Here is a 20,354-nt window from a genome sequence, read left to right on the forward strand (position 1 = left end):
TCTCTATATTGGACTTAACCTGCACACAAACAGGGCTGAATATTTACAATGCTGTTAACAGGTGCTGAGTTGTTTAATGATTCTAATAGCCAGAAGCGTACTGAGAAAGCCAGCGGGATCACAATTACAGGCTGTTTGAACACAACAATTACTAGTCCCCCGAGAAGTGTGAAAGTCAAAGGCAGTTTGATACTGACAGCATCTAGCACATGGGCTAGACAAGCTAACTTCTATTAGTAGTCCACTGGGAAAAAGTCATAACAAGCCTCTCCCTGAAATAAAAATTTAAAAGTCCATAAAATTTAAGCAATCAAAACCTAACACAACTTTAAAAAATATTATCCTTTAAAGCCCCTATCAAGGTAGAAGTAAGAATCACACACAGGAAACCTTAGAATATCTTTTTCAACTTTAAAACATGAAATTTCATCATCTAGGAATGAAAGAGGTTTTATAGCAAAGTGAAACTGAGACAAAGTTAAAGCAAACAGTTCTCATTTAATGGGAACAGTGGCAACCATTTCCTTTTGGGTTATGTAACCCTGGCCAGATAGCTTGCTGGGGAAATTTCCATCAGTACCGAAATGCCACTGTAGTAACTGTCAGTGCTGGGAAGTCATTTGTTACAGCACAATGCCTTTTATGTTCAGATTATGCAGCAGTAATAATGACACAAATAATGGAAGAGCGCTCAGGGATAGCTGACAAGACCTCATTTTTGCCTAGATATATTTATAAGCAGAGTGAAACTGGAAATACAAATTGAATCACAAACTCAATTTGGGATAGCTTCTATTTTATGAAAACAATGTATGTGTTTATACACATTTGAACAAGACAGTATATGCATGTGTGCATATATATTAGTACATAAGGCTTGACTATACTCATGTGCAATTGCATATATATTATACATGCATATGCACTTACATATGTGTGAAAACAGACACAGAGCTAGCTAGCAAGCCAGGAACAGCAGCTGCTGTGGTATATGCTAACTTTATAATGTTGGTATGATTAGCTGAAGGGGACTGAACAATCAGGTCATTCTTACTTATCTATAATGTATTGTCTTTTGGAAACAGTATTTCTTTTCTATGGGTAAACAAACCTACACACACACACACACACACACACACACACACACACACACACACACACACACACGAGCTGGTGCGTGCCTGTACACACAGAAACTATCTTGCATATGTACATCCCTTTCACTTAAGATAAGTCAAATCTCAATTTATGCTACTGGATGAAAGGAAGCACTAAGAAAAAAATTAACATTACATACACTGTAGCTGTTAATATGAGAAAACTATAGATTTTTAAAAGAAACTTGCCTGTTTCCTCAATTTAGATGCTTTTGTGTTGAGCTTTGGGGACAGATGATTTTAACAGAGACAATAATAAAAAAATATAGTCAAAGACAGTCATGAAGATGTGAAGTAAAGGGATTGCTTGGACACTGTTGGGAATATACAGCTATTTTAGAAAATAGTATGGAAATTCCCCATAAAATTAAAAACAAAATTATCAAGTGATTCTGCTGTCTGACTGCTGGTTATGTATCTAAAGAAAGTGAATCCAGTGCGCTGATCTACTCTGCATGGCCATGTTCATCTCACTATCTTCCATAACAGCCAAGGAAGGGAAACAATCTAAACAAACATTAACTGATGAACAAATACATAGTGGCACACAAAGGAATACTACTCAAGCTTTTAAAAAGAATGAAATGTATCTCAGTGAACAGGATGAGTACTACACTGAATCTGAAAATATTAATGTTCAGAACTTGAAAGCAGTATGCTGATTTTAACAGGCAGGGCAAAGACAGAAAAGTGAAATACTGGTGGAATTACAGAAAGTTTAAGTTAGCAGGAAGACGGAGTGCTGGTAGTCTGCATAGCAGGGTGACTGAAGTCAGTATGAATTAAAAATCGATTTCAAAGTTATCACCACAAAGAAACATGTATATGAGGTGAAGGATATAAATTATGGCTAATGTATTGATATCATAACATACACATGTACTTAAACATCTTAAATTTTACCTGTAAGTATAAACAATTGTTTGTTAAATTCAAAAATTTAAACAGATAAAATTTATTTCCTAGACAAATGTTTGTAAGAAATTTGTTTAAAACAAAGAATATCAGAGTTTATTTACATCTGATTAAAATGTTAACTGTAGACTTTAGGCATATCTTATTTTTGTGCAGCTATAAAGGTATATGGATAAAAAAACAAAACAAAACAATGTTCAGGCTGGGGAGGCATTAATTAAATACCCAAACTGTCAAGCATTGTTTCGACAAAGAACACTTTTAGCACAGCTTCAAGGAGAGAGTTGGGCAATGAGTGCAGACACCCATCTTCTGGACGATAATGGGTCTGGTGGAGAATGGGGACACCAGAGCCTGAGCTGTGAGACTGTGGACAAGCTGCCTCATCTCCTGGGTCCTTCCTTCATGAAAGGAGGAGAGGGCAGTGCTAAGTTAAGCCCTTGAAACAACGTGTCAGATGTGAAGAAATTCCACAAACATTATCATTATTTCAATTTTTATGTTGAAGCCTTTCTGGCCCTTGTATTTTACTATTCTTTAGGTAATTTCTTGAGATGAATGTCTGGTTATATCATTTAAGCATCCTTTACTTGAAGCCTTTAAAGTTACGGAAACTCTAAGGATCATGCTTTAGGCTTAAAGAGCAAATGTTTATTTTTTCCTGTTTCAGTCTTCTTAATGTTTCAATTTCATCTTTTAAATGGAATAAGTCTTAAACTCTGAAGCCATTATAATGTCTTTCCCATTCTTATTTTTTTCCTGTTTATATATGTTGAGCAGTCCTGATATGAAACCAAAATGGGTAATGTTCCAAATTCTGAGCTCAGGCAACAAGTTGTGTTAAAAATGTAGAAACACTAAAAAGAGTTTTACGGCCACCGCAGACTGACCTGGAACTAGGTGAGTGAGCTCCTGCCCGCTCCAGACCCCAGGCCAGAACACCCTACCACCCCCGCCTGTGCCTGCCGGCTTGGGCCAGACACGCCCAGGCAGGGAGGAGCTCCCTGCCCCACCAATTTGCTAGCACCCCATTCTTACATTCCGCCGCTGCCGCAGACTGACCTGGAACTAGGTGAGTGAGCTCCTGCCCGCTCCCGACCCCAGGCCAGAACACCCCACCACCCCCGCCTGTGCCTGCCGGCTTGGGCCAGACAAGCCCAGGCAGGGAGGAGCTCCCTGTGCCCCAAATCTGGTAGCACCCCACTCTTCCATTCCGCCGAACGACCGAGAAACTAGGAACTAGCGAGGAGACCACCAGGAGCGTCGAGATCATCTAGAGTTGTGGACATCGAATTCCTAGCCCCCACACACCACTGGGCCACAAGAGGAGATAGAGAGAACCCACCCGCACCCACTAAAAGAAGATATGGGGAGAAGACAGAATAAGATTTCACTCAACAACACAAAGACCAACATGACACCACCAGAATCTAGGGACTCCACTCCAGCAAGAGCTGAAAAGCCCAACACAGAGCATGAAGATGAGATGGACCTCAAAAATTATCTCAGCAAGTTGATAGAGACCTTTAAAGAGGAAACAAGAAAATCCCTTAAAGAAATAGAAGAGAAAGCAAACAAAAAATTAAATGAATTGGAGGAAAAGACAAACCAAAAAATTCAAGAAATAAATAAATCTCTTAAAGAATCTAAAGAAAGCCAAGAAAAAACATCCAAGCAAGTGAAGGAAGCTCTTGAAATAGTTCAAAGCATGAAAGCTGAAATACACACAATAAAGAAAACACAGAATGAGACCATGTTGGAAATGGAAAGGTTGGATAAACGATCAGGAACTAAAGATGTAAGTATATCCAACAGGATTCAAGAGATGGAAGAGAGAATCTCAGCCACTGAAGACTCGCTAGAGGATATACATTCATCCACCAAAGAGAACCTCAAGTCCAACAAAACCCTAACACAAAATATCCAGGAAATATGGGACACCGTAAAAAGGCCAAACCTAAGAATAATAGGTGTAGAAGAAGGTGAAGAAACACTGCTCAAAGGTACAGAAAACATATTCAACAAAATCATAGAAGAAAACTTCCCCAACCTACAGAAGGATATGCCTATGAAAGTACAAGAAGCTTACAGGACACCAAACAGACTGGACCACAAAAAGAAGTCCCCCGACACATAATAATCAAAACACCAAATCTACAGAATAAAGAGAAAATATTAAGAGCAGCAAAGGAAAAAGGCCAAGTAACATATAAAGGCAAACCAATCAGAATCACACCGACTTCTCAATGGAAACTCTGAAAGCCAGAAGGTCTTGGATAGATACCCTACAAGCACTAAGGGAGCATGGATGTCAACCCAGACTACTGTACCCAGCAAAACTTTCAATCACTATAGATGGAGAAAACAAGATATTCCACGACAAAAACAGATTTAAACAATACATATCAACAAATCCAGCACTACAGAAGGCTCTGGAAGGAAAACTCCAACCAAACGAACATAACTACACTCACAAAAACGCTGGCAGTAGTTAATCGAATTTCACCAAACACAAAAAGAAACAGGAGGGCAAAATCCACACGCAATGATACCACCAACAATAAATCCAAAACTAAGAAGAACCAATGAACAATGGACGTTAATATCCCTAAATGTCAATGGTCTTAACTTACCCATAAAAAGATATAGGCTAACAGAATGGATACGAAGACAGAATCCATCCTTCTGCTGTTTACAAGAAACACACCTCAACTTCAAAGACAGGCGATACCTCAGAGTAAAAGGATGGGAAAAAATTTTCCAATCAAATGGGCTCAAGAAACAAGCTGGGGTAGCAATACTAATATCTAACAAATTAGACTTTAAACTGAAAGCAATCAAAAGAGATAAAGAAGGGCATTTCATACTCATTACAGGAAAAGTCCATCAAGATGAAGTCTCAATCCTGAACATCTATGCCCCTAATACGAAAGCATCCACTTTTGTAAAAGAAACATTACTAAAGCTCAAACCACACATAAAACCACACACACTTATAGTAGGAGACTTCAACACCCCCCTTATACCACTGGACAGAACTACTAGACAGAAACTTAACAAAGAAACAAAGGATCTGAAAGAAGTTATGACACAACTGGGTTTAACAGATATCTATAGAACATTCCATCCAAACACAAAAGAATATACCTTCTTCTCAGCGCCACATGGAACCTTCTCAAAAATTGACCACATAGTTGGCAGCAAAGCAAACCTCCACAGGTACAAAAGTATTGAAATAACCCCCTGTATCTTATCAGACCACCATGCATTAAAGCTAGAATTCAACAGCAATACGAATTGCAGAAAACCTACATTTACGTGGAAAATGAATAACTCCCAATTGCACCATTCCTGGGTTGAGGAAGAAATAAAAAAAGAAATCAAAGACTTTCTAGAATTTAATGAGAATGTAGACACAACATACCCGAACTTATGGGACACCCTGAAAGCAGTGCTAAGAGGGAAGTTCAAAGCACTAAGTGCTCACATGAAGAAACTGGAGGAAAGTCACATTAGAGAATTGACAGAACAACTGAAAGCTTTAGAGCAAAAAGAGCAAACACACCAAGGAGGAGTAGACGCCAGGAAATAATCAACCTGAGAGCCAAAATCAACAAAGTAGAAACTAGGAAAACAGTACAAAGAATCAATGAAACAAAGAGTTGGTTCTTTGAGAAGATCAACAAGATAGACAAGCCTCTAGCCAAACTAACCAAAAGGCAGAGAGAGAGCATGCTAATTAACAAAATCAGAAATGAAAAGGGAGACATAACAACGGACACTGAGGAAATCCAGAGAATCTTTAGGTCATACTTTGAAAACCTGTATTCCACAAAATTGGAAAACCTAAAGGAAATGGACAACTTTCTGGATAAATATCACTTACCAAAATTAAATCAAGATCAGATAAACAGTTTAAATCGAACTATAACCCCTAATGAGATAGAAGCAGTAATCAAAAGCCTCCCAACCAAAAAAAGCCCAGGGCCAGATGGCTTCACTGCAGAATTCTACCAGAAATTCAAACAAGAGCTAATTCCAGTACTCCTCAAACTGTTCCACACAATAGAAGCAGATGGGATATTGCCAAACTCTTTCTATGAGGCTACAATCACTTTGATACCCAAGCCTCACAAAGATATGACTAAGAAAGAGAACTACAGACCGATATCCCTCATGAACATCGATGCTAAAATACTCAATAAAATATTGGCCAACCGAATACAAGAACATATCAGAAAAATCATCCACCATGATCAAGTAGGCTTTATCCCAGGGATGCAAGGATGGTTCAACATACGAAAATCCATCAATGTAATCCACTATATAAACAAACTGAAAAAGAAAAACCACATGATCATCTCACTAGATGCTGAAAAAGCCTTTGACAAAATCCAACATCCCTTCATGATAAAGATCTTGGAGAGAACAGGAATAACAGGAACATATCTAAACATGATCAAGGCAATATACACCAAACCAATAGCCAACATCAAACTAAATGGAGAGAAACTCAAAGCGTTTCCTCTAAAATCAGGAACAAGACAAGGCTGTCCACTCTCTCCATATCTCTTCAATATTGTACTTGAAGTTCTGGCTATAGCAATAAGACAAGAAAAGGGGATCAAAGGGATACAAATTGGAAAGGATGAAGTAAAACTTTCACTATTTGCAGACGACATGATAGTCTACATTAGTGACCCGAAAAACTCTACCAGGGAACTCCTACAGCTGATAAACACCTTCAGCAAGGTAGCAGGATACAAAATTAACTCAAAAAAATCAGTAGCCCTACTATATACAGATGATAAATCCAATGAGAAAGAAATCAGGGAAACATCACCTTTCACAATATCCACAAGCAACATAAAATATCTTGGGGTAACACTAACCAAAAAAGTAAAAGATCTGTACAATAAGAACTTTGAGACTTTAAAAAAAGAAATTAAAGAAGATACCAGAAAATGGAAAGATCTCCCATGCTCTTGGATAGGTAGAATTAACATAGTAAAAATGGCAATCCTGCCAAAAGCAATCTACAGATTCAATGCAATCCCCATCAAAATCCCAACACAGTTTTTCACAGACATTGAAAGAACAATACTCAACTTTATATGGAAAAATAAAAAGCCCAGGATAGCCAAAACAACTCTTTACAATAAAGGATCTTCTGGAGGCATCACCATCCCCGACTTCAAGCTCTACTATAGAGCCATAGTTCTGAAAACAGCTTGGTATTGGCACAAAAATAGACTGATAGACCAATGGAATCGAATTGAAAACCCTGATATCGACCCACGCACCTATGGATACCTTATTTTTGACAAAGGTGCTAAATCTATACAATGGAAAAAAGACAGCATCTTCAACAAATGGTGCTGGTACAATTGGATTCGGACATGCAGAAAATTACAGATAGATCCATACCTGTCACCATGCACAAAACTTAAGTGCAAATGGATCAAAGATCTCAGCATAAATCCAGTCACACTGAATCTTCTAGAAGAGAAAGTGGGAACTACCCTTGAACAAATTGGCACAGGAGACCACTTCCTGAACATTACGCCAGAAGCACAGACATTGAGGTCTGCAATTAATAAATGGGACCTCCTGAAACTGAGAAGCTTCTGCAAGGCAAAGGAAACAGTCAGTAGGATAAAACGACCACCCACAGAATGGGAAAAGATCTTCACCGATCCCACATCTGACAGAGGACTGATTTCCAAAATATATAAGGAGCTCAAGAAGCTAGCCACCAAAACACCAAACAATGAAATTAAAAAGTGGGGTGCAGAACTAAATAGGGAATTCTCAACAGAGGAATCTGAAATGGCTGAAAGACACTTAAAAAAGTGCTCAAAATCATTGGCCATCAGAGAAATGCAACTCAAAACAACTCTGAGATACCATCTCACGCCTGTCAGAATGGCTAAAATAAAAAACACCAATGACAATCTATGCTGGAGAGGATGTGGAGAAAAAGGAACACTCCTCCATTGCTGGTGGGAGTGAGATCTTGTAAGACCACTCTGGAAATCAGTATGGCGGTTGCTCAGAAAAATGGGAATCAGTGTACCTCAAGATCCAGCCATTCCTCTCTTGGGTATATACCCAAATAGGGCATGTACTTACAACAAGGACATATGTTCAACCATGTTCATAGCAGCATTGTTTGTAATAGCCAGAACCTGGAAACAACCTAGATGCCCCTCTACTGAAGAATGGATTGAGAAAATGTGGTACATCTATACAATGGAGTACTACTCAGCAGAAAAAAGCAATGGAATCTTGAAATTCGCAGGCAAATGGATGGAACTAGAGGAAACCATCCTGAGTGAGGTAACCCAGTCACAAAAAGACAAACAAGGTATGTACTCACTGATATATGAATTTTAGACATAGAACAAAAGACTACCAGTATATAATGCTCTTCACCAAAGAAACTAGGAAACATGAAGGACTCTAAGGGTTAAATGGTCCCCAGGAATGGAAGTGGCATGAACTCCTGAACTAATTGGGGGCATGAGGGTGGGGGGGGAAGGAGCTGCTACAATAAGAGCAAGAGAAGAGGAGAAGAGGAGAGGAAATGGAGGGGCAGAAACATTGAGTTGGGGGAAGAATAGAGGAAAGAGAGCAAGATGAGAGATACGATATCAGAGGGAGCCACTGTAGGCCCGAGAAGGGATCAGGAACCAGGGAGATCTCCAGAGACCTACAAGGATGACACGATCTGACAATCCAGGCAATGGTGGAGAGGATAACCTAAAAACCCTCCCCCTAAAATGAGATTGATGACTTCTCTTTATGCCATCCTAGAGCCCTCACCCAGTGGCTGATGGAAACAGAGACAGACATCCACAGATATACAATGAGCCGAAATCGGGAATTTAGTTGAAGAGAGGGAGGAATGAAGAACGAAGGGGTCTGTACTAGGATGGAGAAACCCACAGGAACTGTTGGCCTGAACAAGGGAGAGCACATCGACCCCAGATGCTGTCCAGGAGGCCTGTACAAGACTGATCCAGACCCCTGAACATGGATGTCAATAAGGAGGCCTCTGTACTTCAGGGAGCCTCTGGTAGTGGATTAGTATTTTTCCCTGGTGCAAGAAGGGACTTTGAGAGCCCATCCCATACGAAGCGTTACACTCTGGCCCTGGACACATGGGGAAGGGCCCAGGATCAGCATAGGAAGACTTGGTGGACTTTGCCGAGCCCCCGTTGAGGGCCCTACCCTGCCTGGGGAGTGGTGGGTGGATGGGGTGGGGGGTGGGCTGGGGGTGGGGGAGGAAGTTTGGGGGTGAGGGGAGGGAGAGGGAGAAGGGACTTGAAATAAGCTTGTTCCCTAACTAGAACTAATAAAATAAAATAAAATTAAAAAAAATGTATATAAAAAAAGAGTTTTACATGGTAATTACTTCCAGGCTATATATATGATGTATAAATGAATTTGTCATACTTGGTTCCCTTTTCCAGGATATCTCATTAGCCATATGCAAATATCCCAAAATCTAAAAACAGTTCCTAACCAGAACACTCTGATCTGTTATTTAGTTCAAGGGATGTTCTGTTTATGTGCATTCTGTCCCATTCCAAAAATGTTTATATCTTCCTGGTCTAGTACATGACAAAATTTACATGTAAGCTGTCATGATTCTATATAGTCCTTTTCAACAGCACACAAAGATGTTCAAAAATAATGCAGATCTGTTAATTGTTATTCAAAGACTGCATTTTATAAAATATTTGTGCTATTTTGTTTTTTATAGATATATTGAAATTACATACAACTCTTATTTGGCTGAACTGTAAATCTGGATTTCTATTCCTTTTTGCTTTATATATTCTGACAGTTATTAGTTACCTACATCCTCTCAGAAGCTATAAAACCTTTTCAGTGATTGAACTTGCTATAGAAAGCACTCTTCTCCTGATTTTTTATTTTGGTTTCTGTTTTGTTTTGCATGTTGTTAATTCTGCAGCTACCTTACTCTCATGCTGGCTCTCTTTCATATTGTTTTCAGACAGTTTCAGCAGGTAAGCCAAAAGGGCCCCAACCTTGTGGCACCACTCCTGACTCAGCCTTCTGAGTGATGGGATGACAGGTACACACGACCACTTCTAGCTATTATTCTTTTGTACAACTTTTCAACCTGAACAGTCAATGTTACATATTTGGAAAATGCCACTTTAATCTTGTATGTAGCTTACAATAAATGTTTAGTTTGGTTTAGAAAATGGATCTGACTATGTGGTGGCACACACTTTAGACTCAGCACTGGGCAGGGAGAGGCAGGAGAGATCTCTGTGAGTTTGAGCCCAGATTGGTTTATATAGTGAGTTCCAGGACAGGATGAGAGCTACAGAGTGAGACCCTGTCTTAACACCCACCTCAATAAAAATAAATGGATCTGAGAATTTCTATTTTTTACAGGGAACTATAAACCACTGATATAATTTATTATTATAACTGACCTGACTTACGATACAAAAAGACACTGCCCATGTCCTGTGCTGAAACACTGCAATCATGCCCATATCATCCACAATGAAAGCCAAAGCTTTAGCTTATACAGTGCCACATGGCTTATTCACAGCAAAGTGAAAACTTTTGTTTACTAATACATCTTCAAAATAGTTAGAACTGTAGTTGGAACTTGGGCAGTCATGCTTATCCAGCAAACACCTTACCAACAGAACTCTTTTTAAGGAAACGAATCATTTCTGTATTGGGCTGATTAACTGACATAGAAAATTTGGGAATACAATTGTACTGAAGAATAATGACAGCTTTATTCTAAGCAAAGCTCCCTCAAATGTTTATTTAGGAAGCCACTAAAGGAACAAGCACATGTGCCATGGGGAGTCAAGAGTGGATACTTAGCATCCTAGAAATCAGCTGAAGTAGCATGCATCAATGGGATTGGAATAGTTACGACTGTCATAGCCTGGCTGGCTATGAGGGTTGGGGAGGGAGTAATACAAAGGTTCAATAGTGGCAGCAAAAGCCCCAAGGGAAAGGAACCTATAGGTGAATGAATATCTACTTTTCTCTTCTGGTGCCTTTGGGAACTGTCCTGTAGGTGAAGGCAACAGGACACAGCTACCACAAGGAGAAAATTCTCAAAGTCAGGGCATTAAGATGGTGGACTATTTGGACAACCAGTCTCCAAATTTCCTCTTAATGGAATGATTGAAATCAGACAAAACTTGTGAGGCAATGTGAATTCTGTAACACAAGTTGATTTACATGAATGATGCCTACAAACGAACAGAAACACCTAAGTCACCAATACCCAAAATTCCTTGGGTCAGAGACCTAAGTATAATTTCCCTTTAAAATTTCATCACTGGGTACCACTGCTGGTTCTGACTCCAATTATCATCGTTTATCATGATTATATTTAGATATCCTCACTATAAAAAAAATCAAATGAAGTCAAACCGATCCAATCCCAAATATCTGGGAAATTCCTTACTCATTATCTTAAAAGAACACAAAACAGTATATAATTCACATTTTATGTAATTAATCCTATTTTTGATCAATACTGTTTGACAGAGTACAAGTGGGACGAGAGTACTAGATTAGGCATAGACTAGAAGCAGGTGAAGAGTGACTTATTCTGAAGCAAAAAGGCAAAGAAATGATGCATCAACAGAAGAAAATGAGATTAGAGAATTTTGATAGGTTTATGAATAATTCAGCTTTAGGCATAGTAAGAAAGAAATGCTGGTGAGAAAATACAACTGGAATTTGATGGAGCACAGACCTAGCAGCATATTTTGAAGCCCATCATATCCAGGTGGCATGCAAATACAGAAAGAACATCTAGAGAGGAACATCATGAGACTACATGATGAGAACAGGGCTGTTTCATTGGTATTAGAAACAAGGCCTGATATGAGGAAACTTCTGCCTAACCAAAACCAAAGGATGGCATACAAAATACAGTCAGCATTCATCCAGGAGGCAGCACTTTCAGATACAAAAAGACAAAAATGACAGAGGGTAGACAAGTTAGCCAACTGTAATGTAAAATAGAAAGGGGGATTAGAAGACAATATGTGAAACCTCAATAAAGGCTGCATGTCATTTTCCTGACTTGGGAAACCATACAGTGGTTACATGGGATATTAGCATGGGGAAGATAGGTTTGGAGTAAATGGCATTTCTTTGCATTGTTTTTGAAAGACTTTCTTAAATTCTTTCCAAATGAAACCTCAGAGCTTTTTTTTTTTTTTTTTTTTTTTTTGAATACACACACAAAAAAGGGAAACAACCTGCAACTGACCTTGCTTGTCCTATAGGCTTGTGCACTAATCATATAAGCTAGCTGAAATAATAAAGATTTTAAAGTAGACTTGAGTATGGTAAAGACTATCAAACATATGGCAGCAAGTGCAAGATCACATCTCATTAAGTCATTAATTGTGTTCTTTGCAATTAATACAGAACCAGAATATCTTTGATTACTTGATTCGACATGACCCAGTGAGGAGCTTGGATATTATTCACTGTGCAGATAAAGGAAGAAGACACTCAAAAATGAAGCAACCTTTGATGATCACAAAGTTAATAAAGAGCAGCACTGAAACAAAAATCAAGGCCCAAGCTCTGGCCTTAAATCCCAAAGGAGCCATGGGATAAAGGGCAAGGTGTATCTTGCTTCCATTTATTTCTTCACTTATCAGGCAAGCTTGGATTAAAATATGAGCAAAGCCCATCACAGGCCTCCACCCCTAAAACATGTTTCCTCTGGAAAACATGTACCTCTGGATGGCCATCTTCTTCTTAGTCTTTTTTTTTTATATAACATAATTCTTTATTGATTCTTTGGAAATTTCACAGTGTGCAGCCTAAACCCACTCACCCCACCTAGTCCTTCCATATTTGCTCTGCTCCTCACCCTTGAATAGTCCTCCTCTAAAAAAAAATCCCCACTCAAAATTAATTAAAAACAAACAAACAAACAAACAAACAAGCACCTTGACCCTCTCCCTATTCCATTTCTTCATTCATTCTAATGGCATTGGGAACAATGGTGTATTCCCTTTTGTCCAATCAGCCCCACCCACAAATGGTATGGTTCAAGGCAGAAGCCTCTGGAACACCATCATCACTGAACCCTCTTCTTGGATATCCTGCTGTTGTCCTGGGGCATGGGGATCCTATGGTTATCATTTGGCAGGATCAGTCCAAACATGTGCTTCAGAAGGCCATAGATGGGGTAGATGTTAGGATGGGCCAACACAAGGCCCAGGATGTAGGTGTGGGTGGTAGCAGCCTTGTTGGTCAGTCCTGGGCCACTGGGACTGCACCCCTCAAGCGAGGGGTAGAGCAAGTTCTCCTAGGTCCATGCCACGCAGGCCTGCTCTCCTATGCCTATAGTGAGCATTGGGGCCATCATCTCTCCTTAATGGGAGTAAAGTGGTAATCTCTACTATGAGGGGCAGGGACAGCTATCCCAGGGCCAGTGAAGGGGCAGGACTGGCTAAACAAAGCACCTGTGGTAACACAGGCCATAAGTATCAACACAGACTCAAGCTGTAGTGGAACCATGGACCCAGATATGGCCCTCACCAGCAGCCCGGGTCTGAACAACACTATGGCAGTGTGGCCCTCAGGCAACAACATGCCCATAAGTTGAGGCCTAGACCCCAGGCATTTGTGTGGCGTTTGGTGGCAACATAGACCACTGACATCAACACAGACTCCTGCTGTGTTTAGACCACTGACATGGTCTAAACATGGTCCTTGGCAGCTTGCCGAGGCTTGGCTGTCACCATGATGGCTACCTTCTTAATATTACTGGCACCTTCTCAAATGCCTTAATAATTAAGGGATTCTAAGCAAAGACACAAAACTGCTATATATGTAATGAGACAGGCTGGCTGGAAAGCAATTTCTTTAGATATTAACAGTAAGATTTTGTGATGACTTTTTTTTTTTTTTTTACCATGACTCCTCTGTTTAAAAAGTTTCAATCGGCCTACAATTTCAACATGAATATCTCAGATTTAACCCTTGTTCCATTTCCTCAGCAGTAAACACTTTTTTCTTTCTTTTTTTTTTTTTTTCCAAGACAGGGTTTTTCCGTGTAACTCTGGCTCTCCTGGAACTTCCTCTCTACGTAGACCAGGCTGGCCTTGAACTCACAGACAACTGCTGGTCTCTGCCTCTGAGTATTGGGATTAAAGGTGTGTGCCACCATTGCCTGGCAGTAAGCACCTTTCTAACTGGTCTTTCTGCTGTAACTGTCTTCCCACTCCAACTGATGCTTTACTAAAGTGCTTAGGAACTAAAAACACAGCAAAACTTATTTTGATCAGAGGTGCACTACTCAGCATGCTGTATAGAACATGAAACTGTTCCCTCTAATGCTTTGATTGACTTTGTACTGTAATCTCTCACCACAGCAAGCTCTCATATGCCCTGAACACTAATGACTCTTCCAAGCCCCAGGACCCTTCGCTTTTTTCTGCTGGAATGCTTTATACCTTTTCAAACACAGTTCTCTTAGGGTACTTACCAAATTCTAGTGCTTACTAATGCCTTTCCTACATAAAACAAGAGTCATTTGGAGACAAGGGATGGTATACTCATACATGTATTTCAAAGTTTGACATAACATCTCATACATGTCTAATAAATCAAGAAGATCTAATAAGCTAGCAAGAGAAAAATAGAATCAAACACATTGCAATCTTATCTTCTCTTGCAGGGTTCTTATTAACCCTAAGAAATGCCTCAAAATGTCCCGCATCCATTTTACTACTCTCAACCTTTCTTAAACTCAACTGTACCTAAGTCAGTTACTATCATACAATTTATAAGATTTCTTAATGACTTCCAGTGTTTTATCTCCCAACTGCATAAGAAAATAATCCTATAGCAATCCATGTAATAGCAAAAGCATATGATCAATCATCCTCTTATGTAATATTACCATATGAGCCATTATCTGATCTTCTGGCCAACTTTCATTTATAGAATGTGCCAAGAGCTGACAACATTCACAGACTTGCAGTTTCTTATAAGTACTTGTGCCTTCTGTACATACAATTTGCAATTGCCCTTTCACAGACCCCCACACTTACCTGGGGTTCATGATAAGACGTCGGAAAAAGTAAGTCCATGTGATATAATCCATTGCATCTTGCTTAGATGTTATTGTACCTCCAGCAATCTCTGCATTTAAGTGGTCAGAAAGCACTCCTAATAAGCTATATATTGAATAAAAGACAAGAAATATAATGAACAATAAACAAATTATCTCAGTAAAGGTTCAGATTTTTATGTTCTAAGCTAACAAGAAGTGGTTTTATATAATTTATGAATAAGAACTGTGTATAATTCATAAATAATATATTTCAGATTATTTGGTGGTAACTGTTAAAAATTGTTACAAGCCCTACAATTCGTCACTCAGTACCATTAGTTTAACATTAATAATTAACTAGCACATATATAATTATACTTTCTTTCTTGTTAAAAGTATGTTGCATTTTTTACATGGATATGAACAGAGTCCAGAATTGCTGAAAGCAATTACTAATATCTGTATCTAGTAATTACTCAACAAATGGTAATCCTTGCTATCAAGTTTTAAGAAAAGAATATTTATATGGAAAAATAAAAGACAGGCTGGCAGGAAGGGAGCTAGAAACTTACAGAGGAAGAAGATACAAATCAAGAGAGGCGGCTTGTTGAGTGACATGAAGAACATATGAAGAGCTGGAGTAAGCATGGATTAAATATCAAGGAAGATTAAATGGGAACTCATGAGACAGGGAGGACAGGAGAAAGAAAAGATATTGCCTCCATTTGCCCAGTGACTATTAAATGCTTGGGAAAATAGGAGAGTACTGTGGAGAATACAAAGGTTATCAGATGTGTTGAGAGACTGGGAAATAATGTGCTAATTTTAGTTTCTTATGTTAAATAAAAAAAAGACTAAATAATTACAAATAGAAACATATGCAAGTATTCAAATTAGCTTTAGTAAATGAGACAAATAGATTAAAAAAGACTCCTTTTACAATGTAAAAATGTTCTCTATGTCAATCTCAATTTATTCTGGCAGAATGAAAATGGATATAGGCAGCATAAAGAGTACCAGCAAGGGGCTGGAGAGATGGCTCAGAGGTTAAGAGCACTGACTGTTCTTCCAGAGGTCCTGAGTTCAATTCCCAGCAACCACACGGTGGCTCACAACCATCTGTTATGAGATCTGGTGCCCTCTTCTGGTGTGCAGATATACATGGAAGCAGAATGTTGTATACGTAATAAATAAAATCTTTAAAAAAAAAAAAAAAAGAAAGAGTACCAGCAACATCCATTTGAGGGCTGACTATAATCTAGCAATTTCCTTTTTTTCATCACAATCCGATAGAGAAACATTTGTATATGATATTAGAAAGGCAAAATGCTTTGCTGTTACATTATACACAAGAGGAAGAAACTATGGGGTTAGAGAGATGGCTCAGCAGTAAAGAGTAATTGCAGAAGACCTAAGCTCAGTTGCTGGTAATCATACTGAAACTTGGTAGGTTTTAACTCCAGTTCTAGGATAGCTGATGCCCTTTTCTGTCCTTCTTTAGTATGGCAGGCATGTAGTACCCTTACATACATACATAAAAATAAATCTTTAGAAGACAAAACTGGATTGCTAAATGTGTACTAATAGAGAGATGAATTAACTATGCAGTAATTTATGACATATAAAATATTAGCAATGGTCATAATACAAGAAAAAAGTTACCTATTTACTATAACAGTGCTCAGAGTAAATCAGTTTTGTCATAAATGGGTACATTATGTTAAATTCTTTAAAAATACATATGAGATGGTCATATTATAATTCTCACTAGTTTTGTGGTGAATTAGATTCACTTGTTTTCAGAAACAGTTTTTGAAGGGTAACTATATATATATATATTGCTGAGTTTCATTTAGTGATGGTTAGTTTTCTATTTCTGTATTCATTCAAGAGATAGAGGTCTGTTAAGTTCTTAAAAAGATTTCTTACAACTATTATAATTAGACAGTGGTAGGTTTTTATGGAGCTCTACTCTCAGAAGAAAAAAATGAACTACTCTAAACTTTCTCTGTAAAAGATGCTTCTGTCACAAAAGTTGTGGAATTAGCTGAAATAAACATAATGATATGGGATTCTTGCCAGAGGACTTAAGGTTTGGGGTACCTCATATGAAATAAATTTTCCGTGAAAAAAAAAAAGATTCCTTACAGAATTCTAGCATCTAAGTTATTCTGACTCCATCAAACAAACTAGAAACTTACTCCTAACATTTCTTTTTATCTCTCCCCAGTTTCCATCTCTGTCACTCTAGACAGGCTCTTACTATGTAGTCTAGTCATAGCTGGCCTGGAATATACTATGTAGACCAGGGTGGCCTCAAACTGACAAAGATTTTCTAGAATCTGCATCTTGAGTGCTGGGATTAAAAGTGTGTACCACTATACCCTGCAAACCCTACATTTTCTATTACTAGGAGAATGCTCATTTATGGCTGACACTATTCCTTTTACACTACAAAGAATTAAACGGTGAAGCAGCTGAAGATTTCAATATGAAAAAAATCTACATTTCACATTCAATTGCTTTGACATATCTGAAACTCATGACTTGTATTTTTTATTGTGCCACTTTCAGTATAGTTTAAAATAAAGTTACTCTTTGAGCTAAAGTATAAAAATCATTTGTATAAAGCTGTTCACAATGCCTTATTATCTTTTTAATATTTATGATGTCTTTCTAATCCTGATAATTATACATAAACACATAAATTTTCTTTGGAAAACACAAACAAGCAAATAGAAGAGCCTGGTAGCATAATTTAGTGATCCAAGATTATAGGGGGAAGGGGACTGAGGCATGGAAGCTGTAAGTTCAATGCATGTCTGGGCCACTGAGTGAGTCCAAAGTCAGTCTGAGTAACTTAATAAAACCCTGTCTCAAAATAAAAAATAAGAAGGGGGCAGTGATACATGTAGTGTTAGGGCTTAGCATGGCTCAGGCCCTACTTTCAATCCCCAAGACCATACACATATAAAAGCCAAAGTATGCAAACAAAAGGCAATCACAACCTTTGGGCCTGTTGTAGTCTTTAATAAATGTTAATTCTTAATTTAAGATTGATTATTATTTTCAGTGTGTGTGTGTGTGTGTGTGTGTGTGTGTGTGTGTGTGTGTGTGTGTGTGTGTGTGTGTCTCCAGGAGGGGATTGGCACATGTGAATGTAGTATACTCAGAGGCTAGAAGAGAGTAATAGGACTCCAGAGGAGCTGGTGTTACAGGTACTGGGGAACAGAATTCTTACATTACATTATCAGCAATATAAACTGTTAATTACATGCCTCCTTATTAATACTCTAATACTGTACTGAATATTTTCCTTACTACAGGAAAGGATTCCAAACATTATTCCTCTGATCCCTACAAATACAATTGAGCAAGCTAGAATTTTTATCACCCCCACTTACACATAACGGAAAGTGAAATGAATTGCTCAGCGCCAAGCAATTAAGTGGCGGAGCTCAGAATTCAACCTGGGTCATCTGGTGCCAGAGCAATAGTTCAGTGTACATAGTAGTCATAAGAGCATACAACAAAATTTACCTTAAAATAATAGTAACAGCATGTTTTCTCACAGTAATAACTACACTGAAGTCCTGCTGTTTAGTTTTACTAATTGTTTTTTCATAAAACATAACTAGGGCAAAAAATACCCAAACAAATAAAATTTTAAAAAAGCAACCATGTGTGTTTTGTATGGGCCAATTACTCCTAGGCATAAGGCCTGTCCCAGAGTGTGGATGATATGCACAATGTCACTCCATTGGTGAAAACCAATTTTCCCTTTCCCAGAAGATCAATTACAAATAGCTTCTTCGTTAGGGCTTTTTGCTTTATTTTGCTATTGTTTTGTTTAACTGAATTTTTGTTTTTCTGTTCTTTTTTGTATCTTTTGAGAGAGAGAGAGAGAGAGAGAGAGAGAGAGAGAGAGAGAGAGAGAGGGAAACAAAGGAGAGGGGAGGGAAAGAGAGGTCGCATGAACACGAAGTTGGGTAGGTAAGGAGGTGCGGATAATCTGGAAAGAGTTGGGGCATGGGAAAGAGTATGATCAAAGTACATTATGTGACAAAACTTACTTTTAACTGAAAAGGAACATAACCAGGAAAACACCAACTCACCATGAAGTGAAACCCATTAGTTTAAACCCAATTTACCTTGATTCCACTGGGAAAGGTTCATAAAGAAATTTTTTATAAAAATCTTTTTTTATATCATGAACAAGAATTACAGCTTTGCCCTGGTCATCAAACTGAGGTCTCCCAGCTCGACCCATCATCTGCAGGACATCTATGGAAGAGAGAATCAGGAATCATGGAGTGACACTGAGCAGGAGGTAGTTACTGATCAGGGCACATTTCTAACAGCAAGAACTAACAGACACAAGGACATTTGCTCAACTATGTTCACAGCAGCATTATTCCTAATAGCCAGAATGGATATACAACCTAGATGACCCTCAACTGAAGAATGGATAAAGAAAATGTGGTACAATGGAGTACTTACTACTCAGTGGTAAGAAACAAGAAACGACATCCTAAAATTTGCAGGCAAGCTTGGAACTTCCTGGGTCTGTTCCAAGTGTAGTGAACCCTCCCCCCCCCCCCCCCCGGCCAGCAGGACAGACCACCTGGAATCTGGCCACACCTTAGTCTTGGCCCCGCTCTCTACCCTCCACTTGAGTCTTCGCTCACCTATGCCGTCCACCTGAGTGAGGAGAACACCAGGAGAGGCCAGATCATCCAAAATTGCTGACAATGAAGTCATGGCTCACATACACCCACCTGAAGATGAGAGGCGAGGGAGATACCTCACCTGCACCCACTCAAAGACTGGATGGCAAGATGACAGTATAAGAACACACTCAAAAACACCACCAGAATCTAGGGACTCTACACTACCAAGACCTGAACATCCCAACACAGATGAAGAAGAAGAAAAGGACCTCAAACACAAATTTATAAATTTTGAAACCCCCAAAGAGGAAATGAGAAAATCCCTTAAAGAAATGGAGGAAAAGACAAAACAAAAAATTCAAGAATTAAGCAAATATCTTATTTGAATGCAAAGAAAGCCATGAAAAAGCTGGGTGTTGGTGGCCTTTAATCCCAGCACTCGGGAGGCAGAGGCAGGCAGATCTCTGTGAGTTGGAGACCAGCCTGGTCTACAAGAGCTAGTTCCAGGAC

At 38.8% G+C, this 20,354-nt stretch overlaps 1 protein-coding gene across 3 annotated transcripts in view; it reads right to left on the reverse strand.

Moving 5' to 3' along the window:
• Ascc3 (activating signal cointegrator 1 complex subunit 3) overlaps positions 1 to 20,354 on the reverse strand; it is a 321,774-nt gene that overhangs the window by 85,886 nt on the left and 215,534 nt on the right. For all 3 annotated transcript variants that reach the window (XM_027402943.2, XM_027402942.2, XM_027402944.2), the window contains 2 exons: positions 19,326 to 19,458; positions 15,173 to 15,298 (listed from right to left, as the gene is read on the reverse strand). In XM_027402943.2, coding sequence (XP_027258744.1) covers positions 15,173 to 15,298; positions 19,326 to 19,458 — 259 coding nt within the window. The remainder of the gene's footprint in view (positions 1 to 15,172; positions 15,299 to 19,325; positions 19,459 to 20,354) is intronic.

Source organism: Cricetulus griseus, chromosome 2 (genome assembly GCF_003668045.3).
Source record: "Cricetulus griseus strain 17A/GY chromosome 2, alternate assembly CriGri-PICRH-1.0, whole genome shotgun sequence".
In the NCBI taxonomy this organism is placed as follows: Eukaryota; Metazoa; Chordata; class Mammalia; order Rodentia; family Cricetidae; genus Cricetulus; species Cricetulus griseus.